Here is a 13152-nt window from a genome sequence, read left to right as displayed (position 1 = left end):
AAACTGTCCTGAAAACTAATTTTAAAAGATACAAAGCTACATTTGTTTACTAAATGACAAAGAACTGTTGCAATAAATGTTATTGGAGTTCAAATTTTTCTATTATTGGTAACGATTTTTTTTTTTGTCACATGAGAAATAAATGTTTTTATTTTTGTGAATTAATAATGCTACAAATAAATATTTTTATTTGTTACTCATGAATAATTTTTACCTCTATTTGTTATTCCAGTAACTTTGGCCAACTCTGGTGCATGTGCTCACTGCAAATTTGCAGCCTATGTGCAAATGAGCACAAGCACGTGGTACCCATATGCCCATGGACAAGTGCTCTCTCAATTGTGTTAGAGAATTGGTCATCGTCTGAATGTAAATAATCACCAATGGCAGCCAAGGACTTTCAACATAAGGCGTCACTGTCACCCTCAATCTGCCAACAGCCTTGCAAAGAGGGCAGAAGAGCAGACAGAGATTCAGGACACACTCTTGCCCTATGGGTGGGAAACTGCGACCCAAAGAAGGAAGAAGTATGCAATGATCAACATATGAGGATGCAGAAGGCATAGGAAACCTCTATCATGTCATGAAAATCTAATAATCTTGGAGGTTTGGAATGCTGTCGGGGAAGGAAAGGTTACATTAGAATATAGACTCAGCAGTAGGAATGAGAGACGAAAAAGAGTAATAGAGTTCTGAAAGAAATTTCAGCTAATAATAGTGAATACTCTGTTCAAGAATCACAAGTGGAGGATGTATAGTTGGGAAGGCCCTCAGATATGTGGAGATTCCAGCTGGATTACATCATGATGAGGCAGAAATTCCAAAAATCTGATACTGGTTTGTAAGGTGTACACAGGTGTAGTATAGACTCTGATCACAATTTAGTACTGATGAAGAGTAGAAAGTAGTTGACTGCAGTGGAAATTCCACTGTTAAACATGGAAGGGAGAGCAGATTGGAGGAAAGAGTACACTGTAGCCCTCTATGAGTGGGAGGACTTTTCCGATGATGTGACAGAAGACTAAATCAGAGTAGGTATGGAAGACAAAGGAGTTCCAGTGATAGATTCAGAATTTAAAAGAGCTCTGGAAGACTCGATATCAAATGAGGCAGGACAGATAGATAACATTCCATTGGGATGTCTAAAATCATTGGAGGAAGTGGTAACCAAATGAGTAGTCAAGCTGGTATGTAGAATCTATGACACTGGTGACATACCACCAGACCTTCGAAAAAGTGTTATCTACACTATTCTGGAGATAGCAAAAGCAGATATTTGCACAAGCTATTACACAATCAGTTTTTAAGCTCATTTATACAAGTTGCTTACAAGAATAATATAAAGCAGAACTGAACGACAATAGTGGCTATGTTACATGAATATCAGTCTGGCTTTCAAAAAGGCACCAGAGACGAGTTCAGACAATGCACTTGATAATGGAAGCAAAGGCTTAAGAAACATCAATACACAAACATAGGGTTTGTTGATACAGAAAAATAAACTTATTACGCAAAATGGTGCAAAATGCTTGAAATTCTGAGAAAAATGGACAGGACATGTGTTAAGACATCAGGAAATAACCTCTGTGGTACTACACGAAGCTGTAAAGGGTAAGAACTGTAGAAGAAAGGCAGCAACTGGAATATTTTCAACTGCAAGGGCTACTCTGAGATGAAGAAATTATCCCAGGAGAGGTATTCATGATGGATTGCATGAAACCAGTCAGTGCAGGATTCATTCAAAAGCCCAGCAGCATTCTCAGTCTTATTTACACGCCTATCAATCACTCAGTGCTTCAGCTAAATGGGAGTTGTTACCCCCACTCCCTCCACTATTCAACTGAATTTCATTACTTCTGTTAACTCCTGGCGTATGAGAAAAAATTGGAGCCTAAGATAAACATGAAATGGGTAAACAGGATACTTAAAATCACATGGTATGAAATAGACTATAAAATGAGGTAGTTGTACCACTAAAGTAAATAAAAAGTTAAAGGAACAATTTTTAAAAAAGACAGTATATATTTTAACTTGAGGTAACAACTGCCTCTACTCCTCTCGAGTAGTAACAGCCTCGGAGGAACTTGATCTCGCACATGAACCTGAAAACATTGTTGTACAGCCAGGTTCCCAAAGGTGACATGTATCAATTTTACAATAACCTGTTCACTCTTGAAGTTACGTTATGAAGAAAATACATGTTACATTTCAAATATCAAGTGGAGGAAAGGAAATTTACTTCAGCTCATCTGAACTCAAATTCAGTGCAAATCTCTCAAAGGCCTGACAAGCAGTTACTCTCTACCAAAAGAAGCCCTGATTTCCCCAGAAACCACTACCTTCTCTAAAATTTAAAAGTGATGCAAATTATCACTGATGTCCTGTACAGTGTTGTATACAGTGTAGTTTGGTGACTTGTTTGCAGAGGAATAACGTTCCTCACCTTGCCCAGGTGATAGTACCTCTTGCCAGTGTACAGTGAAGACCTCAATGGTGGCGAAGGCAGAGAATGTGGTATTCAGAATGGCAGAGCTGGCAGAAGAGGCAACCCGTCTTCCTAGGGTTAACAGAGATGGAACCCACTGTCTTGTGGACTGAGAAGGGATACTTTACGACAAAGGGAGTAAACCTTGATCGAAAATCCTTCATATATTGTATTTGTATAAAGAGCCTCTTCACTATACCAATAGTTTCCTAAACAGCAGACCAAGCACAGGGACAACCAAAGCTTCCCCAGTGATTGGAAAGGTGGATGAAGGCTACAGCAGTTTCGGAAAATCCAGTTTTCATAACTATTAGGTTGGTGCATAAGTTCATAGAGTTTATGTTTTGCCTGTTAGTATTCCGGTTATTATGGGTTTATTTATTGACTGTCATTTTTTATTTGTAGTGCTCTGTTATTATTTGAGTTTACATATTGTCATTCTATCATTTGGTGATAGTGAGTGGTGCTAAGGGTGCTAGAAAAACAGAATGCCAAGTGAAGAAATCTGCACATTTCCGACATTCTTATGTTCGAATTCAATAGAGGAGTGTCAGCAGTGGAGGCAGCCAGAAACACTTACGTCATAATGCCATTGGACAAAGCACAGCAAGAAAATGTTTTTCTCATTCTAAGAAAGACCATTTTAACATTGGTGACTTCCCACATTCAGGAAGACCTTCGGGGTTTGATGAAGACCATTTAAATGCATTAATCCACAATTATCCACATCAATGTACTCGAGAACTGTCAAATGGGATGAATTATGATCATTTTACCATCATGCGAAATCTGCATGCAATGGTGAACGTTCAAAAACTGGATGTATGAGCCCCACAATAATAATAATAATATCAGCTGGTGACCATTTCTGCATTTCTGTTTGCTTGTAATTAACACTGACCATTCCTACCCTGTATTGTTATTGGTGATGCTAACATAAGGGGAAGAAAGGAATGGTTGTGCCCAAACAAAGCAGCAACTCCCCGTACAGAGCACTGTGTGCATCCAAAGAAGATAATGTCGTGCATCTTGCGGAACAGCGATGGTGTGGTGTACTATGAACTGCTTCCCCGAGATGTAGCCATCACTGATGATATTTATTGTCAATAACTGATATGTCATGCAGACACAATCCAAGAACGACAACGAGGAAGACTGCATGAAGGGATGCTACTCCGCAATAACACCCCCCCCCCCCCCCCCCGCTTTCCACTAGACTGATAAAAAAACACAGCACAGGAGTTGGACTTAGAAGTCATTCTGCACCCACCTTATCCATCTAATCTTGTACCCTCAGATTTTCACCTTTTCCGATCTCTATTGAATAACCCGTAAGGAACTTCCTTCCTGGATGCAAATGCGCTCCAAACATGGATCGACAAGTCCTTTGCCTCAAAACTACGTGATTTCTACAGTCACGGAAGTTACCCCAGCATTGGCAGACTGTTGTAAATAGTGAAGGAAAATACATTACAGATGACCAAAGTCTCTGTTATGTTTAGAAAACATATGGAAAAATGCTATGAACTTATGCACCAACCTAATACTATGCCACTGGGTACAGGTCCTGAGCCTGTAAAGAAGTGTGTGGCTGTTGTAGTGCAGCAGCATTCCCATAGTAAATGATACCACGCACAAGCGTCTTATGAGGAACGTAGCACAACGGCACAAGTCCTACAGCAATCTGTGAATTCTGACAGGGGCAGGGATGTATAATCTGGGAGCTCCTAGTGACGAACCGGCACCTACATGACGAGTCTGTGATTGCCGTTTTGACTGAGAAAAGACTGTAAAGCAACTCTTGTGCTGCATTCATGACTGCGCAGGTCTATTCAGGAGCCACTCTGCTCACTCAAAATGAAGATGTGGCTATAACAGGTATCTTACACATGTTCAGCCTAAATTTTAATCCAACTGGGAGTCGCAATCAGAGAGTACATCACATGCGGGTCAACAGAAAATAAAGATGAACTTTGCTAGTTGGAACATCCAAAATATAAAGGATAATGATACAGTAAATTGACCGAAAGGCAAACAGCTACCATTTCTTGTGAACTTAGAAGATGTAAGATCGGTATTGCAGCACTGAGTGAAACTAGAAGACCAGGCAAAGAATAAATCAAAGAACAAGGAGGTAGCTACACTTTCTTTGGGAAAGGCAAAGAAATTCGTGAACACCGCAGTCATGGTGTTGGCTTTGCTACCGCAAACGAACTTGTTCCTCGTCGAGGTGAGGAACTACCTTTTGGCACAAGCAAAAAACTCATGAGCCCATCCCTCGAACTCACCAAGAAACAAAAAACTTGCAAGATCTAAAATGAATAAAGACCTCCTTAAAGATAGTAGCAGCAAAGAAAAATTCCATAAACTCTAGATGAAAGGCTACAGGAAAGTACTGAAGAACACTAAGCAACACCAGGCTTGGCAGAGCAATCCTATGTCAATCACCATGAAAAGAGAATATCAAATAGTGACGGCAGAAGTGCAGAGCAAAACTCGTGCTCTCAAAAACAAATGGTGAACAATGATATGTCAAGAAAAGCACATGTAGCAGAAACTATCAATAGTCAAGCTTTCTTCAGAGCGACAAAAACTTTTATGGCCCAGTAACTCAAGATTTAAATCTAGGGATGGCTCCCCAATCCTGAAGGACATCTACTCCATTAGCACATGACGGAAGCAGCATTTCCACAAACTCTTGAATAAAGACTCAGATCACTAAAATGACAGACACTTCCCAAAATTCTGCTAGAACCTACAAAACCTCACTGTGGAAAAGCCGTTCTCTACAAGAAGCTGAAAAAGCTATTAAGCAACTCAAACACAACAAAGCCACTAGATCAGATGGAGCTCCTGTTGAATTTTTCAAAAAAAGGTGAACATATTCCAGCTGAGCTGTCAAAACACGGAGCACTGAAACTGTTCCTCCCGATTTCAGAGATGCACTGAGAGTTATTATCTTCAGAAAAAGCAGAAGAACTGACTGGTAACAACCTTGGAATATCCTTTCTATCTGCCGCTAGAAAAATACTTGCTTCAATTCTATCCAACCATCTGATACCTCTTGCTGAAGACCGTTTGCCTGAAACACAATGTGGATTTTGACCTAATCACAGTACCACTGTACAAGGCATTCATATATCATGTCAAGTATACGTTACAACCATCACTGAAATTCGATTTGCAGATGATATGTTGTTCTAGCCATCTCCAAAGAAAATCTACAAGCAATCCTAAGTGGACTTGATGAAGCATATAAGACCATTGAACTTAGCCTTAACATCCAGAAGGCAGAGATTATATGTCAAACTGCACCCAACTCGGCTGCCACATCCCCAAGAATCATAGCCCAAGGCCAAGTCCTGCAGAATATACAATATTTCCCATACCTTGCCGGCCATCATTCCGTAAATGAAAATACTAATGTTGGAATACAACACTACCTCGAATGTGCCAGTACAGCTTTTGGTCATCTTTGATTACCGTAATACCAGAATTAAGACCAAGCTCTATGTATATCTAGCTACTGTTATGCCATCTCTCACGTATACCATCTGGCACATATGGGTGCAAAGCATGGATTACTTACAGAAGGCACATATGATGTCTGGAAAAGTACCATTAGCATTGCCTGAGAAGGATCTTAGGGGTGAAATGGCAAGACTGTCACACTAACATCAGAGTTCTGGAAAAAACAAATTCTGTTAGCATTGAAACCATGATCATCAGCCATCAACTCTGTTGTATAGGCCACATCATTAATATGCCTGAATTCCATCTACTAAAAGAAATTATGTATTCCAAGTAAAAGGACTGATCAAAGAACTTCATGAAGACCACAGAAGTTATACAAAGATCTCTTAAAGGACAACATGAAAACATGTCAAACAAAGTGGTAACTGGGAAACCCCTGCACTTAGTCATCCAGTAAGGGACTGTAATGTCTGGGAAGGAATTAAGTGCCTTGATCAACTGAAGGGGAAAACAGAAACCGACAAGTGAAATGCTTGGAGACAACGGAAACTTCTGAAGATAAGCAAGGCTACACTGCCAGTCCCCCATCAGAGCAAACGTGTCTCAACAATACGGAAAAATCTGCAACTACAGAGCTGGCCTCTATAGTCCACTCAGGCTCCCACAGAAATTGAGTTTCGAAGAAGACAATCATACTCATCAGTGAGTGATAGCCCTTCAATGTTCCTCACTGTAGATTCATCTGCGTATATTTCAATAAAAAAATAAAGTTGTTTGAAAACATTAGTATATGCATAAAAAAAGGTTAGGTATATAAATTTGTATATCATGTCATGACCAAAATACGATGGTAGAGTACTTGAGTATTGTTTCACGATCTTGTTTGTACAAGATACATAATTTCAGATGGTATGTTTTTGTTGACTTCTTCATGTTTCTAAAGCTTTCAAGTTTATGATAGTTGCCAATATTGGATGAGAGCTTTTGCACACTAGCTGACTTTAGCTTAAGACAGGCTTTAAAAGCACCTGTAATGGGCATTACTCCCTGATGATTAACTACATTGAATGTCTCCCCAAACAGGATTTCTTTGCTGCATTATAAGCTGCACACACGCAGTCAAGCCAAGATGGAATAAATGTTCGACTATGTGATATGGTCACAATGAAGGAATTTTTTGTGTTTGATCAAGTACAATGAGAGAGAAAAATTATGTGCATAAATGTAAATGGGAGTAGTGCAACGTAAGACATTAGTAACAAGATCTAGACCTACATAAGATATGAAAAACCATGACATTAGCAGCAGCTAAATATAATTGGAGGGTAACATAATGTTAATAAAGTGGTATGAAAAACATAAATCAGAAAGAGCATCAGCACGAAGAAACAAACACAATGAAGTTTAAAGTCATTCGTTACTACTAAAAACATCACAAGAACTGACCATAACAATAAACAGACATTAATCTATTCTTACCCAAATGCCCCACGACTGATCGGCTTGATGATGTTGAAATCATCTATGTCAGGAGCCTGAAACAGAGTGTGTTAAGGCACAAGTGGTTAATGTGTTACATACATATCTCACTGAAACACACACATTACAGAACACTAAAAGATTTCCAATAACTTCGTGACTGCCATATACCAACCAATGGCTGAGGTAGAGTTTTGCAGACAAAATGATCAAAATTTCTTTGGCAGATAGCAGTATAAAAAACAATGCTTGCAGCTGTCAAGGAAATGAAATTTGATGACATTCTGAAAGTTTCAGAATGGCCAACAGATTAAGGTCTGCCATCCAGTAGGCACAGCAGTGGCTACAACATTCTATGGTTGTAGTCAGGAAATGAGTCCCTCTTTAAAAATCGATAACGGAAACGTAATGTTTCATTCACCACATCTCACAAATTGCAGTAAAGCAAACATCTCGTGACCAAGATAAAAACGATCACATGTAAAGGGCATTAACTTCGTTTGATCACGGGGTGGTTCAAAAGACAACGTGTGAAAGTTTAATAATAAGCAAATGGGCATCTGTCGCAAATGTTCCCCCGGGAGCTATGTTTTCTACGCAATTAACGGCCTATGTTAAACAGACCTGCATGACATTTCCATAGTATATGGCACGATGTAATGTTTACAAACTACTGACAAGACTTTTAAGTTCCATAAAACTTTATAAATTTTTTGTTTGTAGGAATTTTCGGTAATGTGGGATGTGATCATAAGGTTCACGTACTAAACTGAGTTGAATCATACCTTAACCACATCACTGAATAAACAACGTGATCCTTAAAGCATATATTTCTATACCTACCTTATTTTTCGTCTGATTCAGTATAGTTTGGTATACGGAGCTTTCACCTGAGAATTTCGGTTCAACACTATCCATGACACTGTTTACCACCTAACAACTCACAAATCTTTAATACTTCACAATTACAGACGCTTGACTACGCAACATTGGGATTATCTTTTCGCAGTAGAATATACCCTTCGTATGTTTCATCAACCAAACATGGTATCATCACAAACAAATAAATACATGCTACATGCACAAATAACACATCATCTGCGAACACATTCATTTGAATTTTCGCAGCTTACCAAAGATGCACGACGAAAACAAAGATAATTTCAGCGTCACCAACTGTGAAGCACAATTTCCCCTATTTCACATTTGAAATTCCCATAAATCGGGCCAAAATTCCCTAAACAGCTCATAAACTTACATGATTGTATAATGAAATGTATTGCGAAAACGGCGCCACGAGAGTTAATCAATTTACTTGAAACATATGAAAATTTGTGCCGGACCGAGACTCGAGCCAGGATTACTCACTTATAGCGAGCAGTCGCTTAAACCACTTCTGCTATCGTTGCACACTCCCAGGATTGACCCAAATCACCATTTGTTCCCGTGTCTACTTCCTCAATTGCTCAAGCTTTGTGATTCCAGCACAGCGAGAAACTTACCATCAATTTTTTTCATCAGGTTGCCTTGGCTTTGTTATGAAATACTTCAGTGTAGTGTCTGTATTTAACAGTGTCCTTGTAGTTTGATGCAATCTTCCTTCGGACAAGCATACATGCATGTTATGCAACTCATGTTGATGTCTCTGCCACCAATTTTGCTTGATATGAAACTGATGGAACACATCTGCGATGCTACAGTGTGTTGATCTGCATACACAAATCAGCAGTCGGTAATTTATGAGAATTTTGTGATTTGTGTGACCTTCCAGAAACCTATCAAGGACTTGTCAAATACATGTGATGCAGAATTGCTGCTGTATTCCATTCCAGATGTGGTCAATATGCTGTTAAGAAGATGGCCGTTATGTTGTTACTCATCAATGTATAAAATTAATATGAAAATGAAAGGATGTAATTCAAAATTTCAAAAAGAAGCGAAGAAATTTTTCTTGTATTCTGCAGCATGCTGGGTCACAGTTAAGGAATTAGATGATTGAGGAGAGTAGAACTATAAAGGGCTTTCTGACGTAATGTGGTGACTGTTTTGTCCCTTGGAACCATGTATTTCCGATTCATAGTATGAATAAGCATATGTTCTTTTGGCTTTTTTGTTAATGTGTTGAAAATTTCCATACCTTCTAGAGTAAGATGAATCTCAGAAATGTCTTCATATAGGGGTGGTTGTGGGAACATATTGGTGAGCATCCTTTGGCATTTTCGCCATGCTTCAGCGATATTAGAATTGTCAGCAAGTAGTTTCCCAAATTTTAAGTACAGAGAGGCTGTTCAGGGAAGTTAATAGATTCCCATAATATTGGACAGTTGATGAAATGGGACCAAAGAGCTATTTTGTCTTTCAGTGTATTCTTTAATAAGAGCAGGGTTCCATCAATTTAAGAGTGTGGAATGCGGATAAACATAGGGAACAAATAGTCCTTTACAGCATGAAAGAATTCTTTTTAACCTTTATCTGAAATGTACCTGTTTCCCATAGATTACTGGTTCAAATGGCTCTGAGCACTATGCGACTTAACTTCTGAGGTCATCAGTCGCCTAGAACTTAGAACTAATTAAACCTAACTAACCTAAGGACATCACACACATCCATGCCTGAGGCAGGATTCGAACCTGTGACCGTAACGGTCGCTCGGTTCCAGACTGTAGCGCCCAGAACCGCACGGCCACTCCAGACGGCCCATAGATTACTATCTGCAGAATTAGGCAAAAACACTGAAAAAAGTTCTTAAGGCGACAGTTTGTACAAAAAGTCTCTAGCATGGTCATTCTACTCAAAATATTAATATGTATAATATCAAATTGGTACTTCATACATTTTTTCAGGCACCTTATATACGTTAAATGAAACATTCTCAATTGCAGAAAAATACGCTGTATTTACCTCGGTGATGCATGCCACTTTCTTGTTGTTGAAGTTCGAAATGATCTGTTGCACTCTGTTGATCACAAAATGAAATAAAACAGCTGCAAAACGGAAGCTGGGACAAGTTGGGACAAGTTGGAGATGATTTATTTTCCCACTTTGTTATGGATGATGCGATGTGGATATCTTACACCAATGTAGAGTTGAAACGACAGTCAGTGCAATGGCTCCATTCAAGTTCCCTCAAACCAAAAAGTTTAAACAATTTCCGTTCCAGAATCGAATAATTATGGCTACCGTTTCTTGGGATCAAAGAGGCGTCCTTCTGATTGATTTCATGAACTGTGGGTCAACATGTACAGCTAATGTGTACTGTGACATGCTAACCAAACTGAGCTGTACAATCCAGAAACGACGCCAAGGGAAACTGTCGTCTGGCGTAATCCACCTTCACGACAAAAGTCCTTAACCACTACCAAAACGAAGGAGAAGATTCTAGATTTTCGTTGGAAAATTTTTGAGCACCCTCCTTACAGTCCCCACCTTGCACCAAGTTGTAAGTAGGCTGTTTAGGTTTTTTTATTGGTAACGCCACCTCTGTATGAAAATCACTGGCTGTGCTGTGTGCAGTCTGTGGCTGCTTTGCATTGTTGTAATACTCGCCATTGTAGTGTTAGGCAGCTGGCTGTGAACAGCGCGTAGCGTTGCGCAGTTGGAGGTGAGCCGCCAGCAGTGGTGGATGTGGGGAGAGAGATGGCGGAGTTTTGAAATTTGTCATGAACTGCTCTATATATATATATATATATATATATATATATATATATATATATATCAAGGTAAATACATTGTTTGTTCTCTATTAATATCTTTCATTTGCTAACTATCCCTATCAGTAGTTAGTGCCTTCCATAGTTTGAATCTTTTATTTAGCTGGCAGTAGTGGCGCTTGCTGTATTGCAGTAGTGGGAGTAACCAAGATTTTTGTGTGGTGAGTGATTTGTGAAAAGTACAGGTTAATGTTAGTCAGGGCCATTCTCTTGTAGAGATTATTGAAAGTCAGATTGCGTTGCGCTAAAAATATTGTGCGTCAGTTTAAGCACAGTCTTGTAAAATTATTCAAAGGGGACGTTTCGAAGTGACTATTTCCTCTTCGTGAATTTGAAAAAGTGGCTCGGTGGACAACAATCTCAAAATGATAGTGAAGTTAAGACTGGCATTACCAACTGGTTAATTCCCAGGCAGCAGACTTCCATGCGGAGAGTTTAAAGAAACGTTACAGAAAGTGTATAGATGCGAATGGCGATTAAGTGGAAAAGTAAAGAAGGTATGCACTAAAACAAATGAGAAAAAACATTTTCTCATGAGCTTTTTTTTATGACCAAACGGACCTTAGCATTGGATTATGCGTCGTATAAATACCATTATTATATTCTTAATCATACAGTATGTTGTGATTCACAACAACATGTATGTATGTATTTGTTTTGTTAAGTTGGTTCATATACCTAGAAATTTTACCCTAAATTAGACTAGACTTGCTCTTTTACCTTGCCACTTCTAATAGGGGATGCAGTGGGTATCGGTTAACATCTGCTGCTCATCTATGCCAACCTTAGTTATTGAATAATACTATTCGTATTTCTTGCAGAACTGAAAAGAAGTAGTCAGTAATCTGTGATGTGCACTAACTCTAGTTGAGCAGGAAAACTTGGACACGGGGATCCGTAGGTGACAAGCCACTGGACCTTTGCTTTATGATTTCATTTACAACCATTTATGGAACATCAAATCTCTCCATACATTGGTATTTGAACAACATAACTCCAGAAAAGAACAAGTTAATGAGCCAGAAATCTCTAAGTCAACCCAATAAGGTTATTTTAAATTTAAAGGCATAGAAATTAACTAAAATTTTCAAACACAATTGACAATTACTATAATAGATTTAAATTCAAAGTAAGTGGATAGACTGAAATCTTTAACAAAAGTGATAATTGCAATAAAAATTTTTAAGGATTCAAAAGGCACATAAATTATCTGAAATCTTTAAAGCACAGCTGACAATTTAACTAATGCAATGCCCAAAATGTTCAGATACAACTTCAGTGATCTCGTCAGGCCAAGATACAAAATTTATAGAGATGACATTACTATAGCAATCTTTAAGGAAAATTTAGTGGTGGCAGTTGCTCATGAAGGTGGTGTACCAGGCCGAAGTCTACCTTCATAACCAGCACACAAGTAAAACATACCCATGAGGCACAACCTGCACCAGGACACGCTACGATACACAATGTACAATTAGACCTCTATGACAGAGAAAAAACACTTGAAGCTTACAAGTCATGCTAAAGCAGTGATATACAAGAAAATCTTCCTTTACCATGCCTCACAAAAATGGCACATAAATGCCAAAAACGATTTCGTTTTAGCAGAAGCAAAAAGGTGACGGTACACAGATTAATACTGGAACAAACATGTACATCAAAATCTTTCTGTAACATGTCTCACAAGAAATGGCACATAAATAGCAAATGATTCAATTTCGGCAAATGCAACAAGGCAATAGTTTAATACTGAAGCAAATCATGTACACCAAAACTTCCTCTAACATGCCCTACCAGAACTGTCACATAAATAACAAAACTGATTTAGTTTTAGCCAGTCCATAGGCACAATAATTTGCCTAAGAACCTTGAGACAGGCGATGAGTCAATAGAGCAGAAACTTTTGGATGTAAGTTGAATTTTTACTGTCTGCACAGCAGTATTTGAACTTGTCTGTGTCAACAGTCAAAGTTACAGCTGGAGACAACATTGCCTTTGCAGGAA

At 38.7% G+C, this 13152-nt stretch overlaps 1 protein-coding gene across 3 annotated transcripts in view; it reads right to left on the bottom strand.

Moving 5' to 3' along the window:
• Positions 1-8551, bottom strand: part of LOC126259413 (serine/threonine-protein kinase greatwall) — a 110022-nt gene extending 101471 nt beyond the window's left edge. For all 3 annotated transcript variants that reach the window (XM_049956191.1, XM_049956192.1, XM_049956193.1), the window contains exons 1-2: positions 8282-8551; positions 7439-7494 (exon numbers count right to left, since the gene is read on the bottom strand). In XM_049956191.1, the coding sequence (XP_049812148.1) occupies positions 7439-7494; positions 8282-8356 (131 nt within the window). In that variant the 5' untranslated portion in view covers positions 8357-8551. The remainder of the gene's footprint in view (positions 1-7438; positions 7495-8281) is intronic.
• Positions 8552-13152: the final 4601 nt, after the last annotated feature.

This window comes from Schistocerca nitens, chromosome 5 (assembly GCF_023898315.1).
Source record: "Schistocerca nitens isolate TAMUIC-IGC-003100 chromosome 5, iqSchNite1.1, whole genome shotgun sequence".
NCBI classification, from domain to species: Eukaryota; Metazoa; Arthropoda; class Insecta; order Orthoptera; family Acrididae; genus Schistocerca; species Schistocerca nitens.
This window is presented reverse-complemented; position numbering and strand designations above follow the sequence as displayed.